The sequence below is a fragment of the Arachis hypogaea genome, chromosome 14, assembly GCF_003086295.3.
Source record: "Arachis hypogaea cultivar Tifrunner chromosome 14, arahy.Tifrunner.gnm2.J5K5, whole genome shotgun sequence".
In the NCBI taxonomy this organism is placed as follows: Eukaryota; Viridiplantae; Streptophyta; class Magnoliopsida; order Fabales; family Fabaceae; genus Arachis; species Arachis hypogaea.
Window position 1 is genome coordinate 7,087,798 of NC_092049.1, and position 11,756 is coordinate 7,099,553.

The 11,756-nt window shown below is 33.8% G+C and overlaps 2 protein-coding genes across 13 annotated transcripts; both read right to left on the reverse strand.

Moving 5' to 3' along the window:
- Window positions 1-298: 298 nt before the first annotated feature.
- LOC112741282 (uncharacterized) lies at window positions 299-5,020 on the reverse strand. 12 transcript variants are annotated; one of them, XM_072215436.1, is made up of 7 exons: window positions 4,698-4,986; window positions 3,907-4,153; window positions 3,487-3,529; window positions 1,769-1,933; window positions 1,254-1,430; window positions 787-1,017; window positions 299-636 (listed from the first exon to the last, which is right to left on the reverse strand). In XM_072215436.1, the coding sequence occupies exons 5-7, from the start codon at window positions 1,422-1,424 to the stop codon at window positions 529-531; spliced, it is 510 nt and encodes a 169-aa protein (XP_072071537.1). In that variant the 5' UTR covers window positions 1,425-1,430; window positions 1,769-1,933; window positions 3,487-3,529; window positions 3,907-4,153; window positions 4,698-4,986; the 3' UTR covers window positions 299-528. The 12 variants fall into 12 exon arrangements, with proteins under 12 accessions (XP_072071537.1, XP_072071540.1, XP_072071541.1 ...); XM_072215439.1 differs by having other exon boundaries at window positions 1,901-1,933; window positions 4,698-4,931; XM_072215440.1 differs by having other exon boundaries at window positions 3,420-3,529; window positions 4,698-4,931.
- Window positions 5,021-5,879: 859 nt separating this feature from the next.
- Window positions 5,880-8,383, reverse strand: LOC112741280 (E3 ubiquitin-protein ligase UPL5-like). The gene is made up of 3 exons (XM_029291980.2): window positions 8,259-8,383; window positions 7,282-8,056; window positions 5,880-6,549 (listed from the first exon to the last, which is right to left on the reverse strand). Exons 2-3 carry the CDS (start codon window positions 7,906-7,908, stop codon window positions 6,286-6,288), a joined length of 891 nt encoding a protein of 296 aa, XP_029147813.1. The 5' UTR covers window positions 7,909-8,056; window positions 8,259-8,383; the 3' UTR covers window positions 5,880-6,285.
- Window positions 8,384-11,756: the final 3,373 nt, after the last annotated feature.

An 11,756-nucleotide genomic window follows, 5' to 3' on the forward strand; every position in this document is an offset into this window, starting at 1 on the left:
CAGACTTCGGATTCTAAAACCCAATGGAATTATATAGCAGAATAAGGCAGTCGAGTGAGTAAATAATTTCTGATTTTTTTTTTGTCCCTATTTTGCTAGCAAATTCACCTGCTTCATCAACTTCATATGAAGAGAAGAATGGAAACCTGGTAAATGGGTATGGAGGCAATTCTAATAAAAAAAATATTATGTTTTCTGATTTATTATTTTTTTTAAACTTCGTAGCAGTGCCTGGAGAGAACCCTTGTGCAGCGTGTGACAGTGAATGGTGCGTGTGCTTGTGTCATGACCAAAAATAGATTAGAAAAAACTTAATTGATAGAAAACCAGTCATAATGATGTCCAAAAAGTGAAGAATTTACAAGGCATATTAAGTATCAACTGTTCTTTTGTTTTCTATATGAAGCTGCATCATCAGTCGCAGCCAAATACATTTACAGCCATCTCTCAGGACAACAGAACTGGATCCATTTTTTCCGTTTGAATGCTACATCATCAACCACATTCAATAGGTGGGGCAGCTGATTTTCACTTATCTCTCAGGATAACATAAGTTACATAACTGGATCTATTTGAAGTTGGAGTTCTCTGTATTTTAGATATTCTTTTCAGGATCTCTGCAAATGCATACTTATCCTGCACATAGAAGAGGCAGAAACCTTCAAAAACTGAACCCGGGAGAATACCAACAGTCCAATATAACTCACAGATGTATTATAGGAATAATCAAGCAAATATATCAGTTTAAAACGAGGGTAAAGGCATATTAGCAGAAGCAGAGCTTACCTCTCTACATCTTAGTCTTGCCTTAAATTTAGCTACAAGATACTGTGTGGTCACTCGAGTCTTTTGCTTTAACACAGCTCTGATTTCTTCTTCACTCACAGGTCCAGAAGCTGCAGTGGAAGTCCCAACTTTTGACGATGATGATGATGGCAGTGGTGGGGCCGAACCTTTTGCAGATGCATTACTTTTAGAAGCAGTCCCGTGTACATCTTTACCGGATGACTTTTGTTCCTGAGTCAATAAGATAACAAAGAAAGTTCGATAGTAGTAATCCTAAGTTCCTCTTGTAATCCAAGAACCGGAAAAAAAATATTTGACAACAATACATTTCAAAAATCCGGAAAAAAATATTTGACAAAAATTAAGTATTTTTTTATGTAATTTCCAATCCAAATCAACAAAGTGTGCTGTCAAACTCATATAAGTAAAATTTTAATTGAAGTCCAAGTGTTAGTGGTTAGACATACTCTATCACAATTTGCCGAGAGAAAATCTTGCAACTTCATCTTCTCGATAGCATTCTCTATATCAAAATGATCCCAGACAGCTGACCGATTCTTACGAACACCTGACAGTGGAGAAGATGGTTGAATGCTAGCGGACATCCCTGCTGCTTCAATATTATTGTTTTCAGTCATCTTACTCTGCATATAAAGCAAGGTGTATATAACTCAAAATTTGGTGCCAAACATGCTAAAATTAACACAAACTAATCCAAAGAAACAGCAGCCAATAAAACTTCAGCATGATTCATAAACTAATCCATGTTCATATATCTCGCAAAGAAAACACGGCCCAAAGATTATGAAATTAAAACTTCATATTAAGAATGATTTCAGCATGATTCATAAACTATACACAGCCCAAAGAGAGACAAACAACTGATTGTACCAACTTAGTGTCTTGCATTTTATGAAAATAACATTATATTTGCAAAGAGATATATGTACATGGATTATGAGGCTATTTCACATAAACTTACACAGTCTAAGCAAAAAATACTAAAATATTTTGCTAGCCATTCAAGTCAAGAGCCAATCTAGTTAGTAAGCTAGTTTTGCTCCATTCTACCATCATCACACAAATCATAAAGCCACTTGTACGTGGACCCCACCTCTCTAATACCCTGCCTTCTTGAATCCGTTTGCTAAGTGAAAACATAGAAACAATTAAAAAAAAAAGGTGTTACAAATAAGCAGGACTAACGAAAAGCATAATAGTTAATAACCTCTGCAAATTAATTCTATTTTACAAACTGGCTACTAGGTTCGAAGAAAAATTTGGCATACTTACTAATTGATATTTACAATATTTTCCCAAAATATCCACAACTAATAAAAGAAAGTGACTATTTTCTTGGATCGATGCAAAGCTTCTCTAGAAACATAAATTCCTGAGCGTAAAATTCAAGCCAAAAGGGATCAAACTCTGAAGGAAATAGCTAAAATCCCAACTAGCTATTAACTCTGATATTAGAGAAATACTTATAAATGAAATTCATAAAATCGAAGAATCATAGTCCTAAAGTACAAGAAATAAGGTCAACAGAATTAACCGCCTCCACATTCTTTTTCACCCATCTTAACCAAGACACCCAACAACCGTTGGATTTCTCCGAAAACATCATCGGACGGCACAAATTAGCAACCACATAAAAGTAAAACATCCCAGCCCAGTTTCTCATCAAAACAGCCCAGTTCCAGCAACAATTTCAGCAATTTTGCAATAACGTAGTAAATTTTCACACAAACAAACAATGTTCAAACTATGAAGGCTAGGATTGGTGGAAGCAATTCATTCCCTCTTGATAGAAAAAAAATCACATTAAAGTATTCTAAAATCTAAAAGCATACAGAAAAAACAATGTCACTATCCATATTTAATCAGAGAAGAATGTAGCACATCAAGAAGGAAGCTTTCTAAATCACAAATCAATAGTTAGAGTAGTTTTGTTATAGCTAGTTATGCTTTAGAGTTTAAGTCACCATTTGAAGTGCTATTTGGTAAATTTTCAAGTAAACTGCAGACTTTTATATTCACAACTCCTACTTCAACTGAAAACACCGCACCAGATATGAATCTGTCCTCCACTACTATTTATGTTACATAATTGCTAATTTCAAGCAATAAGACTGTTATAGATGTAAGACATGAGATTTAGTTAAGTTCCCAAGCAATAAGACTATTATAGGTTCTAAGTGGATTTTGCTATCAAAAGGGACCATTTAGGGATAACATTATACATTATACATTTGCTATCAAAAGGGACTGTTTAAAGGCATCACCATAGGGATAACATTATACATTTGCAGTATATATGCCATGTATGATTGCCTATGACATTTTATGATCTCAATGTAAAGACTCACAAATCATGGCTAATTTATAAAGCCAAAGAGAAATTATGTTGGAAGACCAATACCACTTATGTTCATGGAAATGCAAGCCAAAAATACAGAATTCAATATAAAATATCATTAGCTTCCCATCTATAAAGTATGTAGCAAGATTCTTGGTATTGATACCAGGCCATAATGGTGCTACTTAGAGGCAATAATATACATTAAGAACCACTGTTAAATCTTGAAACTAACAACAAAGAGTAGAAGCAAGCAATCACATCACAATATTACCAATTAATAGCTGCTTCGTTACTCAAATAATGATGAACAGAACAGAAGGATATCCAGAGATATCTACCTCAGCAGCACCCGAAGAGGATTCCAACCCTGATGAGCAATCCCTGTGAGCATTAAAAAATTTGCATCAGTAAATAACTAAATATTTAGCATATCAATTTTAAACTTCAGGAAAAGTTAGATTCAGAAGCATCATTGTCGCATGTTCTTTTTCTGCCTGTTTCAAGATTCATAGCCACCTATGATTTTTAGAAAAAAAACAAACATGGTGATCTCAAATTCACTCAAGGGTGAACTGACTGTCCAACCCTCTTGAAAATGAATGAAAGTAGAATCCGAAAATTTACACAGGTAAGTCTTTCGCACACAATAAGAATATTTTAGAAAACCAACACAACCCAGTGAACTCACTTTGTTGGAACTACAAAGTTGTGAACGGGTAAGGCATTTATAGTAAGAAGGAGAAATGGGTGGTACTAACCGTGTGAGGCGGTGACCCAGAGGCAAGAAGCACGAGCAGAGGCGAATGGAAAGCAAAAGAACCGGAAGCCCACACCTGTGACGGCAATCGGCGACGGTGAAGACGACGGCGGAGAAGACCAACGGCAGAAGAAGAGAAACAGAGGTGAGGCCCGTTCAACGTTGAATGAGACAATAGGGTGCCGGTGCCAGTTGCTTGCTCCGGTGCCGGCTGCAGCGGAGACTACCCGATCGAAGGAGAAGAGGAACTGGATTTCAGAATTTGTGCGAGTTAAGGTAGAACTGGTTCCCGAATCAGAAATTCAGAATTAGGGTTTTTTTTTTAGATTTGGATTTTAATTTGGAGGTGGATTTAAAACCATTTAAATGGATTGGATTAAAAACATGTAAGCACACCACTTGCATGCCAAGTTGGTGGATATGAGAGAAAATTGTATGGTTTGTTTTATGATGCCTCCTCCTCTAGGGTTACATGAGTTTGTTATGGTGTGTTCCATGTATTTCTCTAGGCTTCAATAAAATATTCTTATTTTATATTATATTATATCATTCTCTTGCTTTCTTTTTTTCAGATCGTTCATTGCCAAGTAGTTTTCTTTTCTATGATATGTATTAAAGTGATAGTTATAATGGCTATAAATGGACCATCAACTATGAATTTGACATATAGTTTTATTTTGAACTAAAACAAGTTTAACCGATAAACTAATGACAATAAATTTTTTATCTTTTATCACAAGAACATAAAACGTACTTTCCATAACAAATAATATAGATAAATAAAAAACTAACTTCTTAGAATGTTATCGCTTTTTGACGGTGAATCTCTACTGGAAGTAGAGATGAGAAATTTTCCTACAGGCTGTGTGGTGCAGGCAGCATGTTGTAATCCTCTGATCTACGAAGGAGAAGGGAGGCAGTGACCAATTTAAGGTTCCTGCAACAAAAAAGAGAGCAAATCGTGTCAGGTGGTCATACCCAAACCAGTTCATAGCAAAATAGAAAGCCCAATGCGGCTAAATAGAAAACGCTCAAGAAGGGTCTTCGAGCAATAATGGGCCAAAAAAATATACAAATGACCGAATTTTTTTTCAATTTAAAAAAATTATAAAATTATGTTTTTAGCGTAGCAGTTAGTGTGATAGTGTCTCATTTTGACGCTAAAATTAGTTTTTAATATTTGTTTCAGAAATTAGTAATAAAATTTTACTCCTAAAACACAATTTTAATCCATTTAATACTTTCAAAAAGTGGAGACAGATTTGTCTTTTAATCTCAGTCTTCCTTCCAAATACAGTCTTACTGACACTTTTTATAGTCACAGTAGAATACACCTATCTATATAATAATTTCGTGCGTCACTGGGTGAAAGAAAGGACTTTTCTAAATCAAAGACGCTGAACTTCCACAAATTAAGTGCAGCAAGAGGATATTAAACAAAAGAATCAATTTGGTTAAACATGCATAATGGATTTGAATATTTAACTAAGCACTACTATTTTGATCAGAGTTTTTAAAGCAGAAATAGATCTACCTTTAAGAGCATGTTTAGTTAAGTGATCACAACGGGTAAAAAATTTTCATAGGCACGTCAAAATCATCCATCCATAGAAGATTTACCTCATGTTTACTCAACTAAACATTCTTGAAAAGTTGGCGAAAAACCGAATGTAACTATTTAGCAAAATTACCAATAAATAAATTAGAAGAAAGAAGCCAAAGAACTCCCAACTCCCAAGTATTATAAACTGCTACATAGAAATATGAAGAAAATAACTGAATTTCCATTCTTTCTTCTTTTTCCCTAAACTCATCTAGAAGTATTCATACCAACAAGATAGGAATATCTAAAATCTAATGTAAACCCATATTTAAGCCCTTGACATCTAATGATTTTCTGTCACTGAAACAAGTGCAGTTTCTCTCCTGTGGGTTGCCTTGGCTGGAGTAGACGAGAATGCATAAGCCCATAAATAGGTTAAATAGTGAGAATGTTAGAAATTCTCAAACTCCTAATAGATTAAAAGGAGGAAGAGTTGCCCCTTGAACATGATTTTGTCCAAACTTACATGTCACCGGGGAAGATGAACCAACACCTATTTACCAGAACAATGACCACATCACCACCAATATAATGAAATTTTCTTTTTTAATCCTGTTTTATTTTTGACACTAGACCCCGATATAAACATTTGACAGAGCAGCAATGACATTCCAACCCTGAATTGATTCGGGAAACAGAACTACAGAACCTTCTCACATTATCCAATTCAAGGATAGATGGAACAATGATGCTATAACTGTACAAAGCAGAGCAGTGATACTTCTCTGTGCAGTCAAAACGAAAACCACTTGTAGCCCCCAAATTGCAAATGTATTCTCACCAGGTACCGAAACTGCAACCGATGTGTTCTTGAGTGATGATTCTAAGGCGATCTTGCATGACAGCCTTGGATGAATATGGCGGGAAACACAGCCTGTAAAAGCATGTGTGCGATGAAGGAAGGCGGTCTTCAGTTTTCATAGACCTGTAAATGTATAAACGGGAAGCTAAACCACGGAAACCTTCAACTGGCAGATATTTCACGGATGTCCAAAAGAACAGAAGAATCTTCCTTTGTTCTGCTGGCATTCTACCAACAATCTGCCAAATTTTTTTGGACGGAATATAATGTTAGATTTATTGTATTTCTGCAATTCATGATCCAAATAGAAAAATTTATAATATTAGATAATAATACAGTATAGCTCAAACTGGAAAGAATATGAAAAAAATGCAACTCATTAGCATATGGCTTCACAAAAGTACAGTGGCCAAACTATAGAAGTACTTTTTTTTTTCTTTTTTCTTTAAACAAAGCATCACCAATTATGATTAAAGTTAAATATTTTAAAATCATAGTATTTGGGGGCAAATGAACTGAAGGGAGACATCTGTGTGAGTGTGATATGTACTCTAGAACTGGTACCAGTAAGTGGCTATTATGTAAAAGAGTAGTGTGTAGAAAGAGGTGTTCTCAGCATGCGCTGAACATTAGAAATTTCGGAAGAATGTATATGTTAATCTGAGAGATTCAAGGAGGGAGTTAGGTAGCACCTAAAAAATTGAAGATATCAGGACTAAAGGAAGAGAGTTAGCTAACAAAATAGAAGAAGTTGTATCATAAATTCATAATTGTATCAGTGGCTGATTTCATGGCTTGAACCCAAAACCGTGAGGTCATTCGGAAACAACTCAACTGTTGCGCCAAGTTCTTCAAAATGGGGAAGTAAAATTACATTCGCAAAAGAAAAAGTTAACAAAAAGGGAGAGGAGAGAGTGGAGCAGAAAGGATGTAAAGACATGTTAGTTCCAGAAAACCAGTATCATTAATACCTCCCAAAACCAAGATATTTGACAGTCAGTCTCTTTATAGCCATTATACTCAGTATGAGCCTTCCAATCTTCGACAGAAATAGTACTTTCGCTCCCATGGAGCATCCAATCAAGGTCTTCAAGCTCTAAACTTTTAAAGAAGAACGGCTGTTGCCTTGAGTTAGAAAGGATATCACCAAAGCCCTTGGCAAAATGTGATACCTGCTCAGATATCGATGTCTCAAAATAATTTTGAATGAGAAGAGAAACATACTTCTCCCTGTTCGTACTATTCACTACAAGGTTTTTCCCACCAGAGCAAAGTTCAACCACTTTCCTGTGTCCTAATTCATCCACCTCTCTCACAAACGTCAGTCCTAAAGCATCTGAATCAATGAAATCAGCATCCATCTCCAATATTTGCTTGCAGCTACTGTACAAGTAAGGATCTGCCGCCTGTATATCTTCTAAAGTAACAGACTTTCCAGCCAATTGCTTGAAAAACAAACGGTCAAAAACAATACCCACTTGCACCTTATGCATTAAAGCTAATGCAATAACACGACCAGCAAAACTGAAGTACTTTAGATGCAGAGGATCTACCTTAGATGCTGCAAACAAGAAGACATAGTAAACTTGGCTATGCATGAGTGCTTTATTAATATTCACAGAGGATTAATGCAAAGCCACCAATCATCCAAATGGATGAGTATGCACGAATTAACATGGACTTGTATTTGCTTTTGTCATCAACAAGCAACTGGCCTCCATTTGCTTTGGTAACTTCCGGAACAGCCTGAGATAAAAGACAATGAAAACCAAATCACCTCAAATAGCAGAGAAAAATTTGCCCAGATAGATACCACTGGGATTGAAAAGAAGTCAGATATTGCTTCCAATCATTTGGTTTTTTTCAATTAGTATCTTGACAATTTTTCACTCCAATATTTTATGCAAAATATGGTTTACAGTGAGAAATCAAGGTTTAAACAAATAACCTCAGTTGAGCGTTTTCGGTGCCTAATCTTGGCACCAGTAGATGACGGGGCACTGGTACTAGTATCCTTCTGCATAGCTCTTCAATAAGATTTCACCTGATTGGAAGACAATGTGAAAATCACATGTGTAGCCAGAAGATGACACCTGCAAAGTAAATAACATAAAATATACTTCTCTATACATATGAAGCAGACAACTCAATACGCTTATCACACTATGTCCTATCACCTAACAAAATATCAGGGGGTAAAAGAAAATTCAAGTGAACTGAATCAGTGATTCCCGTTGAACGAAATTAAATTCTGCAAAAGAGCCTTAAATATTTTGGTATTTGATCTCATTTGCTATTTACGTATTACATCAACTCTCTTGTTGTCACTATCATTTTCATGTACTTCTTCTCCATTAGTACACCTACATAATCTGCCAAGGAACTTGATTATTTCCCATTAATTTAGCCACTTTATTTGGTGTGAAATATTGAATTTCACCTAAAAAAAAGTTTATAATCATGATCAGTCATCCCTTCTTATCAACTAGATACCTGATACAACTTCCCTAACTTAGTGGACTATAAAACAGAATTTAATACAAAATGCCTGATATGCCTTTTTTTATATATAGAGAGAGAGATACAAAAGGTGTCATCAACCACAGAAAACTCAATTTAACACTTTTTTATTTCATTCACTAAAGCTCAGAGATGCTACACAAAAAGTTAATCATGTATTAGAATGGTTAAATAGGGCATCACTAGAGGCCCTAATAGTCATATAGGAGGGGAGAGGTTAGCCATTGGGAGATGCTGGGTGTCAGGGATGACCCTCGGCCAAGGAATGTCTGCCAATATGGAGAAACCTATACTGGGAACTACCCATACTGATGAGCCATGGAAGGCTTTTAGCCTTTAGAGATTTCACACTGCCTTTGCAGTCAGCCTACCCTAAAGGACTCTATTTGAATTCTTGTGGATATCAAAAGTAAATCCCTCTTGCTGGCAAGTTCAGACAAGGGAGGCCATCCCCCCCCCCAAACTTTTGTTAAAAAAATTAGTATACTTTTTTAGAAAATAAAAAATAGTTTAGTTTGTTTAAATATTTTACTTCTTACTTTTATTGTACAATAGTTTTTAGTTTTAAACATTCAAACCTTGTTAGATTTGAACTGAATTGAGTGTATTCGCATTTCGTATCTCTCTATTCAATAAGCAACACTTCTTCTACCTTTAAATTTAAATATAACAAATTAGGTATTTTTTATTTATGTAATTTAATATTATTTTATATTTTACTGTTTATTTAATTTAATTTTTTATATGATAAAAAATTTTAGAATATTCAATAAGTATTGATATTATTGTATTTGTATAAATTGATAAAAAAATTCAATAAATATTATAAATTTTAATATTTATTCTTCTAATTTTTTTTTTTACATATTTTATAGGATATATATTCAAATTTTTATATAAAATAATCATGAAAAATTAAAGAATTGATGCATTTTTAAGAGAAAGGCTAATATTCAAGAAGGAGAATATATAATTTTTACAATATCAACACATGTAGATAGTTCTTCTACTTTGATGAATCACGAAGAAAGTGAGATACAACCTTCAAAAGTTCAAAGAGTTAATCTAATGAGTTTGACCTTAATTCTTCGAGACACTGGAAAACGGCTTTAAATTTAGCAATATCACCCAAATCAAAGAGATGAGGTTAGAAGAGCTTATCTTAAATGGGATCCATATCATTTAATGAGTTACGCGTGCATACCATTTATACACTCCGACGGACACACTATTTTTCGTGTTTATTTTTTTAAAGAAGAATGGACAAAAATACACCTAAAAGTTCACACGCTGAATACAATTACACTTCAATCATTTAATGAGTCACGCGTGCACACCATTTATATACTCCGACGGACACATTTACCCTTCCGGCCATGCACACCATTTATACACTCCAGCGGACATATTTACCCTTCCCACCATTGGCGTGTGCCGTCGTTAAATGATTAAGTGTAATCGTGTCCAACGTATAAATTTTTAGGTGTACTTTTGTCCCTTCTTCCATAAATTAATTCTGATGACACTTTAATTTTTCTATAATATATATTTACATTATTATTTAAAATGTGTTTTTTCATTGTATTAAGAAAAAATATTTTACTCTTGCGTTTGTTACTTTAAAATCTTATGTGTATCTATACTTTTATATATAATAGGTAAATTTTCTTTTCAAAATGTCTTTCATCATATATAATTTATAAAAGTAATATTTTGTTAATTAATATGTGTATCCTCTATAAAGAGCCGAAATGCGTATTCACCATTTTCTCTATAACGTGCAGAGATAGTAAGGGTAGAATGGTAGATAATTAGATATATAACGAATTTTAATGGTTTTTACTTTTTATGTTATTGTTATTACAAATTATTATTGTATTAATACAAAAAAAAATAATTTCTAGCCCAGCTTTAGAAAAAGAAAAAATAAATTGAAGAGATATATGGTTGAGATTTGTTGCTGAGGACATTCGTTTCTAGGATCGCAAGTTGCTCAAAATTCCAATGCAGGGTTGATATGCTTCCTCTCTTTAACAATTCAAAAAGACATTGCATATTTGCATTATATTTTAACATTGAGATTCTTCCAACTATAATCAATTCATCCCAATTAATTAACCAACGTGGGTATTAGGATTTACCTCCCAATTTTGATTAATTGGTAATTATTGGAAGCAACGAAGTTTTGGGAGTCCAAAATGGAAGAAGCTATAAGAACAAGGAAGAATTTTGGGCACAATATAAATACGCTTCAGAAATACTACTATATTGCACATGGAGATTTAATGGTCCAAAGTTTTATAATTAAATTACATGAATAATATAGCACGGAATTGAAGCCAATTCAGGAAATTTCCCATTCTATGCTTTAAGGTAAACCCTCAAATCTGTAAGTTAAAACGTGTTTGGCAATTGTTAATTATCAGAGGGAAAAAAACCATTCAAACAGACATATATAAAAAGATACTTATAATTTGTCTAATTTTTATCTCTAAAAATATATTGAAGATAATAAAGCAAGAATAAGAACACAGTACAATTGTTTTCTAATTTTATGTTTATCTCTATTATGTGCAATAATTTTGTACTTTCTATAATGAATCACATGTTAAGCACAACCTTAACTACCTTTGAAGTAACAGAAGGCACATATATAATAACGATCAATTTTCAAATTGTAGCAGAAAGTGACAACGCAAAAGACAAAATAGTCTAAGACACAACATAATTAATTTTCAAAATGATTTTGATATATTCAATGTTTAGTATATTTAGAAATGCTACATTATATGTTTTGGAGCTGAAGATTAATTAATTCGAAGATTAAAAAGCATAAGTTCAATTCTGAAAAGTGGCTCTTTATTCTAAGATGCTCTGCTTTTCAGTTGGTCTAAAATCAAAAGTCAAAATGTTTCATTCCAACCAA

What these genes read in the sequence shown, in the direction of transcription:
- LOC112741280 (XM_029291980.2), bottom strand. Translation starts at nt 7,908, where the DNA reads ATGCATAGCCAAGTTTACTATGTCTTCTTGTTTGCAGCATCTAAGGTA. An exon ending in AAATATCTTGGTTTTGGGAG is followed by an intron (nt 6,550 to 7,281) that starts GTATTAATGATA and finishes AAAATTTGGCAG; the next exon opens with ATTGTTGGTAGAATGCCAGC.
- LOC112741282 (XM_025790199.3), bottom strand. Translation starts at nt 1,424, where the DNA reads ATGACTGAAAACAATAATATTGAAGCAGCAGGGATGTCCGCTAGCATT. An exon ending in TCTCGGCAAATTGTGATAGA is followed by an intron (nt 1,018 to 1,253) that starts GTATGTCTAACC and finishes TTATTGACTCAG; the next exon opens with GAACAAAAGTCATCCGGTAA. An exon ending in CAAGACTAAGATGTAGAGAG is followed by an intron (nt 637 to 786) that starts GTAAGCTCTGCT and finishes TTCTATGTGCAG; the next exon opens with GATAAGTATGCATTTGCAGA.